Source organism: Epinephelus moara, chromosome 12, assembly GCF_006386435.1.
Source record: "Epinephelus moara isolate mb chromosome 12, YSFRI_EMoa_1.0, whole genome shotgun sequence".
In the NCBI taxonomy this organism is placed as follows: Eukaryota; Metazoa; Chordata; class Actinopteri; order Perciformes; family Serranidae; genus Epinephelus; species Epinephelus moara.
In genome coordinates, this window is record NC_065517.1 from 37,406,085 (window position 1) to 37,425,171 (window position 19,087).

The window sequence follows — 19,087 nt, forward strand, 5'->3', positions numbered from 1 at the left end:
GTCCATGCGTTCCAGCCTGGAGGAAGCAAGCCAGGCAAGGGAAGGGCACACACACACATACACACACTTACGTACACACACAGACGTACACAACAATTCCCAAAGGCGAAACATTTATTGAACACAAAAACACATTATATACACACTTGTACGATAAGTTTAAAGCGCACACAGACACAGAGTTTGGCTTGTGTGTGCTGCACCTCTCTGCTCACATTAAAGTATTTTGATTCAGAACGGGGGGGGGGGGGCAAATCCCTCTTGAGATGGTTTTTACTGCAGCGCGGGGCCAACAAACTCTGGACACTCTTTCATAATCTTTATCTCTTTTTATGATTCACTTTCTGCCTCCCCTTCTCACTCTCTGCTCTGCTGTCTTCCTCTGTGTCTCCCCCTCCCACTGAATGATTTTGTGTTTTGCGTTGTAAAGGCCTTGGCACCTCTTCAAGGGACTTCATAAGACATTCAACTGACTGACTGCCTCTGGAAAAGCCTGCAGTCTGTTTTTTTCTCCCCTCTCTCTTTTTCCCCTCCTCCCTCCCTCTTTTCATTCCTTTTCCTGCTGATGTTTGGGTGAGTTTTATTTGTCCGGCTCCCATTGTTAAAAGCTGTTTCGAGTAAGGCAGCAGCAGATAGGTGTGGGTGTGCATCTGTCTGCGAGGGAGAAAGGAGTATTGAGACGTCTTAAATCCTCCTTAAGTACTTGGAGGCTGTGAAAAAGTACATTCTATTTTTTCGTTCATGTTGCTGGAGGCAGTCACTGACAAGGCACGATAATCCAAAAACATAAAGGGCCTCATATTTGTGTACATAATTCAAATGAAAGCTGGCTGACATAATCTAAATAGTGTGGTACGATAATTAACATCTGTGAGGATCTTACAATTAGCACTGAGCATAAATGGCTGTTGTCAGAAACAAAGCCCAGGCCTTATGCAGCAGGTAATAGTACCCTGCCGGTGCATGTAATGGCATGTGTGTGTGATGACACTGTTCTGAGGCCTGTTGGTGTCGTCATGACAGACATGTTAATGAAGGCGTCTCACTTACTCATACTTTTTCCAGTGTAGCAACACTGAAGGTGGTAGTATATTTTAAGAGCGTGAAAGGAGCGGAGCCTAGCAACCACTACTATAAGGTTGTTAAGGTGTGTGGGTGTTTGTTTGAGTGCATTTGAGTTCGTATGGGTGTTAGTGCTGCATTTAATAAGGTGGATCATGCATCATCATCTACCGCTGATCTCACTTGTGGTGTGCCACAAGGCTCAGTTTTAGGTCCACTACTGTTTTCTGTTTACATGCATCCTTTTAGGGACATTATTTCCACATTACAATAATTCATAAATTAATAAAAGCAAAAATAATTGTAATATTAAAGGAATACTTTACCCTCCAAATGATCATTTTTCTATCAATTATTCACCCAGCTTATGTTGAATATAGGACGAAGACTTTTCTTGCATGCCTCTACAGTGACCCAAGAATCCAAAAAGAAAATTCTGATGCTTTAAAGTCATAGGGGTCCATGTGTAACAACAGCAAACTACATCAAAACATCTGTTGACAACCTTTCACACAGCTTGTGCAGTACAATCCAAGTCTCATTTATCCAGTTGTATGCTTTGTACTTCACAGCATAAACACCGCAGGTACGCTACTCGTCGTTCTGTGAGACTGTTTAAGCTGAAGTGTTTTTAATAGTAACGTTTTAGCAAAAATGCATGAATGAGACTTGGATTATACTGCATGAGTTGTGTCAGGGTCTGTAATCTGATGTTTTGGTATAGCTTTGCTACTGTTAACGCCAAACCCTAGGACTTCAATTCATCAAGAATCCGCGAGAGAAACAAAGTTAACTTCCTGAATTCAACATAACATGTGGTAAGTAACTGATATACAAATGGTCATTTGGGGGGCTTCAGTGTTCCTCTGCATTTTGTTTTTATGTGGATGACATCCAGCTGTATGTGTCAATAACACTTAGCCATAATAGCAATCTTGTCATTCTTATTGACTCCCCTGATGAGCTGGATATTCAACACTTATTTGCGGCTAAACGAAAATAAATTTAAGATCATTTTATTCAGTGTTAACAACTTCATTCTGCTCATCCATAACAACCATAGCAGTCTGTCAGTAAATGGCTAGAAGTCTGGGAGTCATCTGTTTTGATGCTCAAGTGAAGAGGGTTGCACAGTTCTGCTCACTTTAAAGTCATATCCAGAATAAGATCATTTGTATCTTCTGCTGACCTTGAGAAAGTTATCAATTGCTTTAATTCTATTCCATTCGGACTACTTTAACTCACTTTATTCATGTTCAAGAGTTCTGTCCCTCAACTGCAGTTGGTTCAAAGCAGGGCAGCAAGGACCCTAACAGATTCAAAGAAGTGTGATCACATCATAAGGCCTAGCTCCAAAATACATCTGTCAACTCCTGACCCCTTGAGCTGGACCACAGCCTGAGATTCTCTGGCAAGAGTCTCTTGGCTGTCCCTAGGTTCTCAGGTTAGTAGCTGGAGGTGACAGAGCCTTTGCTGAGGGGGCATCTCTGGCTTTGAGAACCTTTGCCAGAGAATCTCAGGCTTGCTACCGCTATGGCTGCCTTCAAATGGGGTTGTGTTTAGCATGTTCACAAGAAGAGCCCATATAAACGCCCCCTCGGAGCTTTTGTGAAGGCTCCAAGTTCATGAGTTGTGACACGTTTGCTGAAGTTTCAGAAATGGCCATGGAAGTTAATTTGTTGGCGGATGGTAAGTAAATATGTTGTCATTTTAGTCATATAGAGTTTTTCTTCCTAATCTTATAATAACTCTGAGGAAAACATATTTCCAAGGCCTCAAGTTTTTCCTCTGTCATTACGCCTTTGCATTTCCTGCATTATGTTAGCGTGCTAAATTGTTAGCCTCGGTGGCTTATAGGCGCCGACAGTAGCATCCATGTTGCCGTTGCCTGACAGTGGTGTTCTCATGACTTAACCACTTGAACACCAAGCATATTGTGTACACGACTTCCCATGTCTCAACCACAAGCTAACAAGTTGCACTTTAAGGCAGCATTAATCAACTTTGTCTCCGTCCCTTCACATGCATTTAAATGCTAAGAATTTCCAGCCTGCCGTTAGCCATGTTAACATCTAGTGTGAGTTACTTTATATATTATTATTTCATCCTTGTTATAGGTATACAGACAGTCCTATTTTTGCCCTGTGAAGCACTTTGTAGCTTGTTTTGAAAAATGCCATACAAATAAAGGTATCCTCATTATTGAAGCTGTTATTGTGAATGTATACAGAGGCATATCTGCAAGTATTGTGCATATGTGTGTGAGTGCGAGTATGTGCGTGTGTCACAGGAAGAGTTTGGCTTGGCAGACAGGTCTCCTGAACCACTAATATTGTCTGCAGGCCTGTAAGTAACCAGGGCCTCTCCACCAGACTTGTTAACACCCTGACCAAAATCGAACCAAAACACGACCCTGTCCCCAAGCCCAGAACCCCCCAGACCCGGCGGCTTCAAACAGCAAAGAGCAGAGACGGGCCTGACCGCTAACCTCCACCGCTGACACACAACACACACACACGCTTATACTCAGTTATGCACAGAAACCACTGCAATATGCCACAGCAAGACACAGTACGTGTGACGCCACAATGGTTTTTGTCACCTCCTATGTTTGTCTGTCATCAATTAACTATAATGAGAACAGTGGGTTTGGACAGAAAACCTAGTATATTGTGTTATTATGGCTCAGCTATTATCACTCAGGAAGTTTGTCTCAGCTGGCCGCAGCCACCGTCAGGAGCAGCTGAAAGGAGACAGAACCACCTATAAAAGCATACTGGTTTAAACAACCACTCCCTGTCTATTAGCTCAAAATGACATTTAATGAGGCCTATTAGCTCTGCTCCAAATCAGCACTGTGGCTACACTAGACTAATGACACCAATAACACACACTCTCTCTGCAAAATCTGTCATGTGGGTCCACACATGTAGACGCAGGCACTCGGGGACACATGTACATGTATTTGCAGTCATATCTACATGAACAAACAGGCTTTACGCTCAAACACACACAGACACATACATGTGCACACGCTCGCTGAGCTGTTGGTGCAGTGGCAAACCACAGGGTAACCAAGAGCTGTCAAGCGATTAAGCACAATGCGAGCCACAGAAACCGAGTTAGCCTCCCGCTAATAACACAGTGGCCAGAGGGACCTGACTAACCACTTACCATACCCACACATACACACACAATCACTGTAACCTCTGAGGAAAATCATACCACAGATCTTTAAAGTAGGCCTCACTGATATTCGTCACTCCGACCACGCAATTAATTAGCTCAAGCTTAACGCCACGGCTCAGAGATATGAGGCCCGTTCGTTCGCGGGTGGTCCCGCTTTATCCCCCTGCTGATATTAGATGAGGAACCGCTGGGGAAATGACATCCCTCAGGAAGACTCATATGGCTACCATAAGGCTCATCAAACACGCCGACACAAAATGTCCTTCCTGTATGAGACACCCACAACCAGGCAAGTCATTAACAGGGAGCAAAAACTGCTAGCAACATCAGGAAAAGTGTAAAACATAAATAAAAGCATAGAGACTGGTTACTAATTTTAGCTTCTCAGCCCACGTTGACATTCAGTGTTATTGTCAGCTTATTTTCCAGAAACAACACTGCGTTTTTTTCACAGAGAAGGACCACAGAGTGCCAGTGTGTGTCAGCCTCAAGACAGCCTACTGTTCTTTCTCTGCGTCTCTGTGTGGACCCCTCCCTGTAGGGGCCCGGTGTACCACAGGCCTCCTAATTACCCACTCGTTTAACACAAAATAGAGCTGTAATGGCCGACAAAGCCCCCCCCCCCAATGTGTCAATGAAGCGTTCACAGATAGAATCACAGTTCTGGAGACAGCCGGTGCTCTCAGCTCCGAGCCTCTCCGTGCTGAAAACCTGGAGGAGGGGAGGTGCGGTTGAGAGGGCACATGTGTGTTTTGCCACCCTCCGACCTCGGCTTAATGACCCCTGAGAGGGAGACGTGTTCTGGCTGTAGTTTTTGGGTAAATTACACCGCCGCTGCAATTCTGACCACTTAACAGCAAAGTAAAGAAGTTCAGGGGTTACGTATGATGACATACTCTTTATTGCTTAAATTACTGTCCTGAGACTGAAGTCAGAACATGCAGACTTTAACTTTAAAGCTTTGTTTCAGACCACAAATTGAGCAAATAGAAGGGAAAAGTGGATGTAAGTGTAAAGCCTCTTCACAATGCCAGATCCCCTCACCTGATATCAGGTAGCACTGACGCTGTCTGGTTAAGTGACTCAATCTCACTTCACATTACGTCCAAACTTCCAGGAAAGCTTTCTGGGCTCAAATCTAAAACTCTGTTGAGACCAAACTGGGGCTTTTCTAAACAAATTCTGCTCCAGCTCCCATCTGCTCGCCACCAAATAACAGGACTTGTTTGAAAGTCATCTGACGGGGGACAGCAGATGCACAGGAAATGCTTTTGATCAAACAAGATGGCTGGAGAGCGAGGAAGGATGGAGGGGGAAAAAGTGGGTGTGACTGTGAGTACATGTGCGCTTTGACGACAAGCATGTGCCTTTGTTTCAGGGTGCGTGTTGATGAACGCTGAATGTCGAGCGTCTGAGGCATTTTTTGGCACCACGGGCAGGTTTCCTACAACGGAGACTGATGGTGGTACTAATCCTACTGTCTCCCGGCTCCTCTGTGTCTCTCTGTGCCCTGGTGCCATATGTGACGGGGCAGTCGGGTGGGCGGGTTGTTTGTGATGTGATATTGTTCAATGAGACGCCATGAGATGAGAATATGTTTTTTTTTTTTGTTTTTTTATGAATAGGGAGGAGGGTTGGGGAAACAGCTGCATGCCAGACCAGTTGGCACTGAGGGCTATAGTAAAGTTTTTTTTTCCTCCTCAGTTGTTTTTATATGGCCCATTAAAATGAGCTGATGCTAGCATTCTGCTACCCAGTGTACCCTCTCAGGAATATTCTGCCTCACTTTTTATTTCTCGTCTTTACTCCCAAACCGTCACATGGGAGGCTGAGCTGCTTTCTCAGAGGTCAACTTAATTAAAAGTCTGTTGATTGCTAATTAACACAATCACAACCTTTTCCAGTAAAACTTTTTTTTGTTGTTAATTAACTTGTTTTATAAGCCTGTCACTATTTTAGCTGGGCATTTGCCGCCATTGGCTGAGTGTACAGTCGTCCACACCCACAGCTTCATTAAAGGGGCACTGCACTGATTCTGAGGTTTGGCCACATCCACACTAATATGTCTTACTTTTAATTTTAAAGGTCCAGTGTTGGATTCTGGGGAATATATTGGCAAAAAAAGAATATAATAAGCATGTTTGCTTTAGTTTATAATGACCTGAAAATAAGAATCATAGTGTTTTTGTTGGCTCAGAATGTGCTATTTATATCCACATGGGGGGCAGATCCTCGTTTACAGAGTCTGCCATGTTGCACTGTCATGTTTCTACAGACAAACCAAACACTGGCTCTTCCAGTTTAAGCGTTTTCACGTTTGCCACTGCAGTTAGCAGCCCCTCCACAACGAGGAAAAGCATACATTTTTTAAAGTGAAACTACTTTACTCAGTGTCTTTACCAGAGATCACCACAAGAGACCTCTGCGGATAATTCAGCTCCCAGTTAGAACGTACTGAACATCTGGATCTTAAGATACCAGAGTTAAAAAGGTGAGCACATATTAGGAGATACATAGCTAGCACTCTGATTTGTAATGTAATACTGCTTTATTGAGTGTTTTTACCAGTTTAAATCAGCTGGTCCGTTTATTTTGGAGAGGAGGAGACCTCTGGATAATTAACACTGAAAGAATTCTAACTGGGAGAAGATCCAGCTGGTTGCAATCTGTAATCTTTACTTCTAGATGCCAGTATATCCCCCTAAATCTTACACACTGTTCCTTTAAAACAGGGTTTTAAAACCAAAGCAATCTCAGCAGACACAAGCGTTTTAGCACAGTTTCAGAAATAATCTCCGTCCACACTAACCTACCTGAAAACGCATATCACATGATCATTCATGTACACTGGTCATGCACGTGCCGATGTTAACATGAGGCAAATTGTCTGCTCTGCAGTTGGTTGCTTAATTACAGAAAACACTGGCGAAAATGATCAGGGTTTTTTTTTTTTGCGTGAACCGATGACAAGGTGGAACTGTTACTTAAAGTAACATACGTTACATTATAAGGCGGTCAAGGCAGCCTTATAATGAAAATTGGGAGATCGAGAGTCACTGCAAAGAAAATATGGCGACGTATCGGAGCGTCATCTGAGAGCATTATGCATCGCCAGAAGACGCCATGGCAATGTGAAAATAAGGACTGACACAAAAAGGATGAAATGTAGACTTAGCTAGAATGTTTTGGCTTCACAGGTTGTGACTAATGAGACCAAACTGGGAAGCGAATGTGTGTGTCTCCTTCATTGTTTTTAAAAGTTTCTGCCGTCTAGCCTAAACCAAAACCCCGGAGTTTTAAACAAAAATGGGGTCAAAAGCATTTTCAAAGTTCTCCATTTTAGGGCTTTTAAAACGCTGGGGTAGCGTGGACATTAGGTGTAAATGTAGCAATAGCTATGCAAAATGAAAGTGTGTAAGAGTGGATGTAGCCTCAGTTTGCGCATCATGAGGTGTACTACTCAGTCTGCGAAAACAGCTCAGATTAAAATGTTTTCTGGGGCTCTGGAGGAGCTTTGTAGAGTTGTAGCTGTGTCTTATTTATACATGCTACTGCATTGCATTATGGGAAATGCAGGAGCCAGTGCTTGAGGGAGCTCAGCGCCTAACGGTCAGGACACTTTGGCCTCTGCTTCTTCAATTTTGAACATTCTTTTTCTTGTGAACCCCCATATTTTTTAAGTACAACACTTAGTTGCTGGTGTTTAAAGTCAATTAAAAGATGTTGTTTGCTCTTTGTGTAAGTGTAGTCCCATACTGTACTGAGTGTGCGTGCCTTTGTACTCACTCCTGGGCTCACGCGGTCCGTCCACGGTGACCTTTATGGCTCGGTGGTAAGTGGCCACTTGTGGTGGGTTGGTGAATACTGTGATTGTCAGTGTGAAGCTCTTGCCTGTGGTGACATCAAACAACATCAAATGACATACCATCTGCAGAGACAATGACCTGCATTCATCACTAAACCATCCCCAAGTCACAAGTGTGGTTGTGATCACATAATAGCCAATACAAACTGGAAAAAAAAATCGACTTTAAGAGGATTAACGACAGGCAACATTGGCTGTTTGAGAGGGTCTATTTAGGTTTTTTGGCAGAGCCTAAATGGAAGACTGACTAGAGGAGCCAGTATCTTGTTATCCAGACTTTCTCCCTGTCTAACGCAGTGTGAGTGGGCGAGAGGCATTTTAATAGTCACTTCCTTTCTCGATAATCCCCAGCAGTTGCTGCCTTGGGGTTAAGTGCGTGTGTGTATGCTCCTATGTGCACGCAACAGGAACGCTATGAATCAGAGTGCGACGGCCAAGTCAGCAGCAGCAGTAACGTCTGAGGTATGCAGACACGTCACGTAGCCGTGGCTACGCACGGGAAACAGGAAGCGGGGGGCAGGTTGCTGCAGCAACTCATCGGAGCAGCTGTCCATTCAGTCGCAGACACCTACCCGAGCATGTCCACCGCTCTCCTGCTCTGCACTCCACTTCTGTAAACATGCCTTTTATAGCAGATGATTTGGGGAGATAGCAGAGCACAGATGCAACAGGTGTTCCACATACCTGATCTGAGGTGCATGTGGGTGATCTTTGATAAAGTGGGACACCTAGTGCGTCACCTTCCCGCCATCATCGCTGCTGTCATCTGTTACCTGCGATCTAATTCGGGCTTACTGTCGAGGCAATGCTGCTATACGATTAACTCTAATGATGTTATCACAAGTATCTGATTACTCTCTGAATTACCTGTCCTGTCCATCCTTGCTGTCATCGTACTGCGGCACCGTTTCAGCCCTGTGACTATCAATCCTTGTCCATCTCTGCTGGCTCTGCCCACCTGTGTGTGCATGACTTTTAGCTATCTAACATCCTATCAGTTCGCTCTGCTTGTACTTATCTCGGGTATTCATTTCAGACACCTCGTAGTCTGATCTCCCCTGGCTCCTATGTCACTTCCTGTGACTAGATTCTGTGTCACATCTGAGGGGACACACGCAAGGTCTCTGTGGCAACAGCTTCAGCCACCATGCCTCTTCTTCTCTCTACACTTTGTCCCCGCTCATCCCTCCTGACTGCCTCTGCTTCCTCCCCTTTTCTGACAGCTACAACAGAGAAGAAAAGTCACTGGTGGAGCTGCTGACAGCGCTTATCACCATCAACTTATCGCAGGCGACCACTCTCTGTGAGACGTGTAGAAAAGAAAAGCCTCTAAGAAAATACTTCCAGTAGGTCTGGAGAGGGCGAGAGGCACATCCTTGGCGCCAAATCTCAAATCGTAAATAAGACGATTTAGCAACAAGGCTGTAAATGATGCAAAGAGTCGCTTTAGTGGTGCCAAATATTCAGGGAATGCCACTGGGCCCAATAGGAGCGCGCCTCTGCCTCGCTGCATGACTGCCTGAGGATATGTGCAGAGTGATCAGCTGCAGGGCTGCAGCACCACCCAACATGTTTATTAGCCTGAACTGAGCTGGGTCATGTCAGGTGAACATTAAGGAAGCGATTTAAAAAAAGACTGTCGCACACAGCTGATGCCTGGCTGAGACTCATCTTATCTTTGTTTCTCTTGAAGTAAAACACAAACATCTCAAACAGGAAGCAGTGGTTTTTACAAAGCTCTTCTGTCCCACCTGGGTTAAAAGATCCAAACTAAATCAAGGATCCTCGTTTGAAAGCAGCACGGTTCACCACTCAGACTTTAGGAGACGGGCGGTGGGATTTGAGCCCGGAGTTAGAGATCATTATGTGGTCGCCACGAAGGGAATGTGACCACTAATCCACACCACTGAACCTAATAGCTCCTTCTGAGTTGTAGTAGTGTACAGTGAGCGGAGAGTGTTTCGGGCCTCACCTCGGCCACTGCGGCCCACGAAGCGAAGGTCGTTGAAGCGAGCGACTTGGTTCTTCATCACACCTGAGGCGTTCCGCAGCTCGGCGGAGTAGTTCTCATCATTGCCTGCCATTACTGTGACAACGGTCCCATCAGGTATGTCTCCCAGGGCAACCACCTGTAGGGGGAACAAAGGTCAAAGGGCAGAAATTCAGGGAATAATCAGGAGAACGTTTCAAGGGTGTACACAAATTTTACTCCCACGAGCTGTGACCCAGAATCTGTTAAATATGAACTCCATCTACACTGCACTGCATCTCCTCCTCTGTTTGTGGTTAAAGAAAATTAGAAAAATTATTATTGGAAAAAAAATTAATAAAGGAACTGCTTCAGTTTAAACGCCAAAAACAAGAGTGAAATCAAACCTCAGCTTCACTGGCAAAAGAATTCATCTAATGTGACAGACTTGTTTTACATCATACCATCTTCCTTCGCATCGTGTTGATGAATGGATTTAATTTCACTTCTCAAACGCAGTCTTTAAAACAAAAGCGGCGAGGCCCTGGTGTTATCATTTAGATTCCTGGATGCAGATAAAAGAGCATGAGTAGGCCTACAGAGCAGCAATAATTACAGAGCCGTAGTAATAAGAACGGTTAAATAACACATATATTTTCAAATGTGTCACATCTGATTTGGAGCCAGGGATACAGCTACAAATTTCCACTTTGGTGCGTCTTTGATCCATCCTTTAAATAATGTCTGTCGGGTAATTAATAGGGCCTTTCCTGTCAAATATCATAGGGGCAAAAATAATTGTCAAGGCTTCAAAAATGCCTCCAGAGGCCTTAAATGTATAAACAATTAATCTTTGCTGCATGTTGAAATATATGTTGCTCAGTCTTTGCTTTCCTGCTCATTAAACCTCAACATAATCACAATAATTTAGTATAATTATTAATACAGTGGATATAATAGACCACAGTGTGGTTGTTGCATATATGTAGCATGTTGTTATATTTTTAAAATATTTTTCAATATATGAAATAATTGCCTAAAACAGAAAACTGTAATTAATCACCATGGCAACAAAGCGTTGATAATTAACTGAGCCATAATTAGTATACTGCTTATTGGCATTAAATAAAATCCAGTTTGTCTGTTTACAAAATGTGAAAAGAAAACAACATGAACATGCGTTTCTTTCCTCCTTTTACATCTAGACACATTTAAGCAGACCTTTAATATTTTTCTGGCTCTTTAAACACCACGTTTTCCATTTTCTAATTAATTTTCTGAATAAAGTAAGAGCCTACATTTTTTTGTTGTTTGTAACAACAACACACAGCAGTATATTTTTCAGAATTTGTGATAAATCCAGGTGATGAAAAGTAAATAAAGACAGAGGGAAGAGGATAAACACAACACAAAACTCGGCATCCAACACTGTTAAATCCAGTTAAGCTGTATGAGAGAGTTTAAAAGGAAAAATCATGCATTCCCTGTTTACTAAAATATTTTTTGGCTTGGCTTGATTGATTTGTTTGTGTTACAGTAAAGACCGAAATCACATTGTGGTTTACCCTCCTTTTAATCCAGCAGCACCTCACTGAGCCGGGACTCACCTTGAAGGCGACAGGCAGCGTCTTGTTGCACCGCCAGTGGGAGGGCAGGACCGAGCACAGAAAGTTGGGGCTGTCGGTCCGGACCAGCTCGGCCGGGTGGTCCGCGATGATCTCGGCCATGCTGCGGTTTTCGTGGGGACGCAGTCTTGGCACCGCCGCCGCTGCGTCCGGCTGCCCGGCTGGGGAGCTCACATCGTTCATCTTCCCTGGGACCGGCTGGAGGCTATTGGACGGCGGACTGAACCTCCGACTGGCGCTGGGATCTACGGGAATTCGCATCACAACAGCGTTGATTATCAAAAAAGGCAGCAAACGCTCTCCAGCTCCTCTCTGCCTTCGCTTTTCTTTCTCTCTCACACACACTCAGGGAGAAACTCGGGAGTGTGCGCCGCTGCTCGCTGAACCTCAGCGCGCCTGCCAATGGAAAATGGGACTTGGTGAAGCGCACACCGCGTTTCAAAACCCTCTCCACTACAAACTTTAGTGGGCGCCTTCAAACGACATAAAATATACTTCTCCGGCAAAGAAAAACAACCCTTGAAAACTTGATGATGTTTTAAATGACAAGCTCTTTTTTCAAACTTCTCGAGGGAAGCGTCCATGCGCCATAACGCAGGCGTAGCTGCTCGTGTGTGGATATAAATAACATCAAATAAATGTCCGAGCGCGTAATGGCCTATACAATTACAAAAAAGCAGGTTTAAAACGGAACGACCCAGATGCTCAACAAAGTTTTTTGTCTGTCTTCCTTTAGTGAGAAGTCAAAGCGCTGCTCCAGGTGCGTCATTGAAGTCTTTGTGCCAAACTGAAAGGCTCTGTGAGAGCCCGCAGGCGATGTACACACACAAAAAGTTTTCAAAGTCAAAGGAAGAAGCTTTAACAATACTTAACAGAGCTATTTATAACCCCGCGACGCCTGCAAACTGTGAGTATTTTCCGTAAAGTCTCTCAGGTTTTCTTTATAGGGTTAAAAAGGTTGATGAAGTCGAAAAAAAAAATCATCGCCGGTGAGATGAAGGAGGCGGAAAATAGAATCCCGTTTTTGTAGCCGTAAATGTGGTTAGTGTTTGGAGGCCGGGGTTTCCCGTGCTCAGGCTTTTTGTGGTTTATATAGCTCGAGCGCCCAGCAATTACTGCGCTGATGCGACTCCAACACGTGGTGTCTGGAGTCAGATCCATTCCCTCTGCCATAATCTATCACGCCTATACAGACGGCCGGACAGTCTATACCTTCATGAAACACACTCGAGGCGACGTTTCACGCCTTTTCTCTCTGTCCTCACCCGCAGATAAAGACTTTCACACAGCCCCGCTGTACGTACCGACATGTTACCGCTCCCCTGGACCATCCGCGCGCTCCTGACTCCGGGGACGGTCATTTCCAGTCAGTTAACACGCATCGGTCCCGTCAATCAGTCCGTGTTGTGTTACCACTGTGTCCGGACAATGTGCGGTTCAGAATATGCGTTCAGAGAGCCGAGCCGAGGGTGAGAAGTGAGTTACACTCCATAAGGCAGGAGTGAGTGAGTCACCGGAGAGCGGTGAGTCAGGTAGAGGCGCAGGAGTAGAGTTTCACTCGGTCGCAGGGGAGAGCTGTTGTGCAGGTGTACAGGTATTCTGCTGTGCACGGGCTTTAATTTATGTTCATCCACTCATGTCCCCGTTTCTCGTAAAGCCCGGGCTCTACTGAGACAATTACTTATATTTCACAATCTGTTGAGACTCATACGACTTGTTAAAAAAAAAGTATATGGCTGCAATTTACAATTACATGTTAACTAAACATTAAAGCGCCAAGAGATGGGCCTCTGGAGGATTTCAACCGTGCGTAATTACGCACAAGTCAGTGCCTATTCATACACGTATTCTCAAAATGACAGTGATAGAATTAAAATGCTGCACATTTGAGGCACTTTTATGCAACTTTATGTTTCTACTCCAGAGGGAAATATGACACTGTACATTTATTTGACACCACTGGTTACTTATATATAAAAATATTTTATGCACAAAAAACATGATGAGCATAAAAATTATGATGAATTGTTTCAGAATAAACTACACAACAGAATATAAAGCAGTTCAAATGAGATGTTTCTGAACCAGCTTTTACAGGAAAATGACATTTACACATAAAAGCATCAGCAGTAATACTCCAATAACTTAATATATAAAAGTTCAACACTCACAGGAGTATTTTTCCTATTTTACGAACACTTAAGTATTTTTAATCATGTAATATTTTCAGGACTGGTACTTATTGGTGGTACTGGGACTTTTACTTAAATAAGTACCAAAACTTAAATAAAGGGTTTCATTCTACAACTGCAAAATTAATTCTACAAAAATATTTAACTTGCAAATTATGCATTTTCCAAAGCAAGTCAAAAACAAACAAACAAAAAAATAACACATGCTGATGAAATCTTATTTCAAAAATCACAAATGGCACCTTCACATCCCTACATAATTACAGCTTCCCACTGTGAGCAAAAAAATCAGCTCAAATAAAACAAATAAAATTAATTTTATGCTTTTATTTTAGTGTTGAGATGTGTTATATTTAAGAGTGTCTGCTGCTGTGAAGGCAGGAGGCCTGCTCTGCCTGCCCCTCCTGTGTCTACTGTAGAGGGCATCATCTACCCTCTGTGAGACTCCATATCTCAGCCGGCTCTCATCACCCACCCCACCCTCCGCCCTGATTACCCATCAGTCTCCCAATGACTCTTTTTTTTTTTTTTTTTTTTAAAGTGCCACATCACACAGCAGCATGTGTATTTGCCACTCTGTGTTCCTTTTCCGTTGCTCCCAAACAGGCTTTTATTGCAGAGAGTTTTTAAAGACAAAGGCCTTTGATACTACAGGCCTGTTTCAAAATAAAAGGGACCTCTGGGAGACACAGCTGTCAGGTTATTTGGGTCCTGTCAGAGCTTTTGCAGCTTGTTTTTATGCTGTAAAGCTGGATACAGTCTTATACATTTTATAATAAGGGTTCTGTGTTGAGAGAAAAAAAGCCTAAAGCCTGTAAGTAACTTGAAATAACTTGACTTCTTGTGTTTCATAAGTATGTACGTACGTGGGTGTGCACATGCATGAATGTCTGTTAGCATGTGTGTGTGTGTGTACGTGTGTGTGTGTGTGAGGATGTGGGAGGGATATATATAAAGTCTGAAAGCATTGACATGCATCTGGCACCTCGTCATGTGGACGGGGAGGGAGAGAGGAAAGAAAAAAAAAGAGTGATTGAGTTACACTTCCCCTCCGTGTGCCCCAAACACCAGAAATATGGTTCACATTGTCCAACATTCTCAAAGATCAACTAACAATTCACGGATGGATAAATGCGAATAGTAGTAATTAAATCTGTAATAGTGATAAACACGGCCTTGCAGAAACCGTGGAGCCGGTTATTCCAACAGAGTTAAGTTTCAGCTCCGATAATATCATTTTTTTCACCGCTGAATACATTTCGGGGTAATGTGGAAAACATCCTTAATGTTGTAGCGGAATTTAATTTAGGAAATGTTAGGGATGAAATAACCTCTGAGTCAATTTCATGCCATCAATTTAATCAACCTAATTATTTATAATGCATATGTGTTTTACGTTACTTTGGCTGGAATTTGAACTGGAGGTTTTTTTTGTATGGTTTATTCCAAAAAGACACTTTAACGTGTACACTATATGAATTTCACGTCCCAGTTTTATCAAAACAATCAACTCACACTCATTTTAAAGCCAAGTACTCAGTCTCAAATTTGGATTTTCTGCACCCTGTTATTGTCCCATCAGAGGCAGCAGCAGCAGGAAGAGCCTCTTGATTTTCCCAGCCTGATCCCAGGCCCCAAACGCCCCCCTGCCCCTCCACCCACCACCTCCACCCCGGTGTAGTCGTGACTTAAACCCTGACAAGCTCAACTCATCAAAGAGTGTTTGTCCCATCTGACTCCGCTTTGCCTCTCCGCTGTACGTCCAGCATCTGTCTTCCAGCTCCCTACAGGATACGGCCCGCATTCACACAGCAAGGCCTGCTGCTGCTGCTGTCTGGCTCTCTGTCACTCAGAGGTAGGGCGACCTCTGGGTTTGAAATCTGTCGTTTGAAGTCCCGGAGATGTGAGGGAGACACCAGAGAAGGCGTTAATGTGCCAGAATACGCTGTTCAATCAAAAAACACCACTTCTCCGCCCCACTGTCCTGAATCTAACCCAGCCAAAAAAATCAATTTCTGATTAAACTTCAGCTGTAACTTTCACGCTGTATTAGACTTTTTTGGATATTTGACCCATCTTGCTCAGTATTAACAAACCTAATATCATGTAGTAATGAATCTAGCATAAAGCTGCTCATTCAGCGCGGCTGCTGCTCGCCTGGTGCACAGCTGGATCGTCTCTCTCAGCTCTGGTATTATTCATCTACTGTGTTACACTGGCTCGGAGTCACTGCACAGTAGGAGAAGTCACTAACAGTGAAGAACCACAGTATACCACATTGAGCAGGATGTGCCTTTTATGATTTATGGTAATATTGTATTTCTGCCGCTCAGTTTCAATTATTTGTTTTCAATAAAAATCAAACTCAGCTGACACTCTCTGGCTAATTTTCCTGTCGAGATATCAAGCGCGTAATAAAAGTTTCTGTTCTCGTTCCCACTTGGAATGACAAAGACTGTGTGAACCGCTAATGTGTACGCGTGCACACACACGCCGTCTTTAATGTTGTCAGCAAACTAACCATACACATTCCCTCTCTTCTCTTGTCTTTTTGTCTGTCAACGTCTCTATATCTCTCCTGCTGTTTGACGAAAACACAAACAAACATGTCTATCATCTCTCCTCACTATTAACACCTCGTTTGGGAAGATGACTGGACAAACTGAGCAGATGCTGAAAAGTATATCAATAGTCGGTGCAACAGTTTAAGCAGGATACACGCGGCTCTATGGGGCCATGCACGTGCACGCAATGGTGCCCGCAGAAATTTGTCATGAGAGCGGCCAACAGGGGCTGCAGAAAATCTTGGGATGGCACACCGAGACCAAAAGCTATAACTGAATTTCAGGGATTCAATTATGCTGTTAAATGTTACAAAGCGATTCACAGAGTTTGTTTGCATTAACTTTTGAGTAGAAAACGACCGCATCACAAACTTAAATTCAAATGGTGCTGAACTAACACGGCCTTAATTGGTTAGGTTTCAGTCACCAAAAAAAAGGACCACCTAAAAAAACAAAATCAGTCTAAATGAACGCTATATTTATAATACTTTCACCACTTTATCTTTCTGACAGGGAAGTGAAGCCGTCACCAGCCTCAACTGCCAAAAACAGTAATTTTACTTTGCAGAACACAGGAGTTGCTGGTCTACTCCTGCCTTGATCGGTTAGTGTGTAAGCTTAAGCAGTGAAAATATTCCAAATATGGCATACACTTCAACTGATATTGATTATTTTAGGTGGCTAAAATATGTTTTCCTGCAGCCTCTGTCAATAGCAGTACGTTGTTTAGCTTCCATGCTAGTTTGGTTCAACAAAGTACATGAAACAAGCACAGCAGACATGTCAGAAAGGTCGGACCACTGTGTGTAACTATTTTTTTGAAAGTCAAATAAATTGCCAATTGCAAATTGAGTAGGCTACTGATGTTAGCGCGACATTACAGTTATTCGGTCTGTATGGGCTGATAAAAAATATGTTAACATGGAGAGTTACGGAATCGCATACTGATAAATATTACCAATTATCTAATGTGGATACACTAATACAGTTACAGTTAACATATTGAGCGCCACAACAATCCTGTTTTAATGTGTTTTGCGGCTGCATGTACACATGTTCGGTGATTCAGTATTCTTTAAAGAGGCTGGTTGTCCTTTTCCTTAAAAAGACAGCTTTAATTCGAAGAAGTACGTTGATCGGAAGGAACAAATCATTTACTGGAAACAAGTCTTCTCAAGTTTAGGGTGTTATCTAACCCCATCCTTAAAAGGTTGCATGACACAGCTGGGTTAGCGATGCATGCCTAAAAGAAAAGCCCATATTTCTGGTCAGATGGAGAAACACACATCATGAAAGACTTGGATATCAACAGGTTTTTGGATATGTGGCAATATTACAATGCGGGTCTTTTAAGGAGGAGGGAGGCGGTGTTAGATGGTCAAACAAGTCCGTCACTGGGGGTAAAGTTTGATAAAATCCTATTTTTGACGCAAAAAAGGAAAAATGGCGTAAGCTGTTCACTGGTCCATATTTTGACGTGATAAACGTCACATTAGGGCACATTTATCGGAGTATACATGGCTGCATGTAAACTGGAATAATAGTCGAATATCCATTTTTATTAGCCATGTAAACAACTTTGCAGGGATAGTCTTCTTGGGAATAAGGGGGAAAAACGGAATATTGTGTGCATGTAAACGCAGTCACTGCTGCAAGTTTAGGGGAGACTTGTGGGTACTTGGTTGGTTGGTTGGTTGGTGGTTTTCATCTGGACAGCTTGAGGTGAGAGTTCAAGGGACCCCTTTGAAAACTGCCATGCCAGTTTTTCCCTCGCCAAAATTTAGCCTAACTTTGGAGCCCTCTTCCCAATAAGCTAGCATGACTTTTGGTACCAATAGATGCTTTAGGTGGTCTAGTTTCAAAAGACACCACAATCGAGCTTAAAAATCGGCACGCGAAAGCCTCTTAAATAAAGTAATGTCAGCCTACAATTATTTTCTCCAAGTGGTGTAATGAATTGTATCAGGGTGGGCCATGGCCCCATCTGGTCCCCTTGGTGGGCGCCACTGCATGCACACCTATATATTTGACAATATATATGGTATATGACATAACTATATATAATAAAAACACAAGATAGCAATGCTCTTTCTCGCTCCTTATCCTTTTCACAAGCGCATACTCTCATCATTCAAGAGGAAAAGTACAGCCACTTAAGACTCAGGATAAAGGCTCCATTTCACAGTGGTGCATTTTTCAAGACACTTAATTATAGCTTTCTAGAGGAGGGCTGTGACGAGGCCCAGGCTTTTTCAGCTCTAACGGGATGTTTCCATGTTTGGCAGGCCACCAGCCAGCCGGCCTGCCAGCTAACCAATCAGCGAGCCCACCAGGCTAGGCAGCAGGGCAGCCAAAGACTCAGTCTACTAGCCAATCAACAAGGAGAGCAGAAACGAAGCCACAAAACTAGCCTGCCTGTCTGCTAGTTAGACTTGGGCTGGTAGCCGGCCAACCAGGCAGTCAATTAGTGAACCATGTTAGCCACCAGAAGAGGATGACGATGGGCAGAAATTTTACTCTGTGTGACCTCATCGACACAACCTCACCGACTCACATCCATGCACTGATCACAGCTAAGCCTTTAATGACTGTTTGTCACCGAGCACCGTGACATCACCGTG

General features: G+C 43.4%; 1 protein-coding gene across 1 annotated transcript in view; it reads right to left on the bottom strand.

The window, feature by feature from the left end:
* runx2b (RUNX family transcription factor 2b) overlaps nt 1-19,087 on the bottom strand; it is a 51,975-nt gene that overhangs the window by 16,371 nt on the left and 16,517 nt on the right. The window contains exons 2-4 of the mRNA XM_050058689.1: nt 11,693-11,955; nt 10,089-10,245; nt 8,038-8,142 (exon numbers count right to left, since the gene is read on the bottom strand). Of these exons, the coding sequence (XP_049914646.1) occupies nt 8,038-8,142; nt 10,089-10,245; nt 11,693-11,955 (525 nt within the window). The remainder of the gene's footprint in view (nt 1-8,037; nt 8,143-10,088; nt 10,246-11,692; nt 11,956-19,087) is intronic.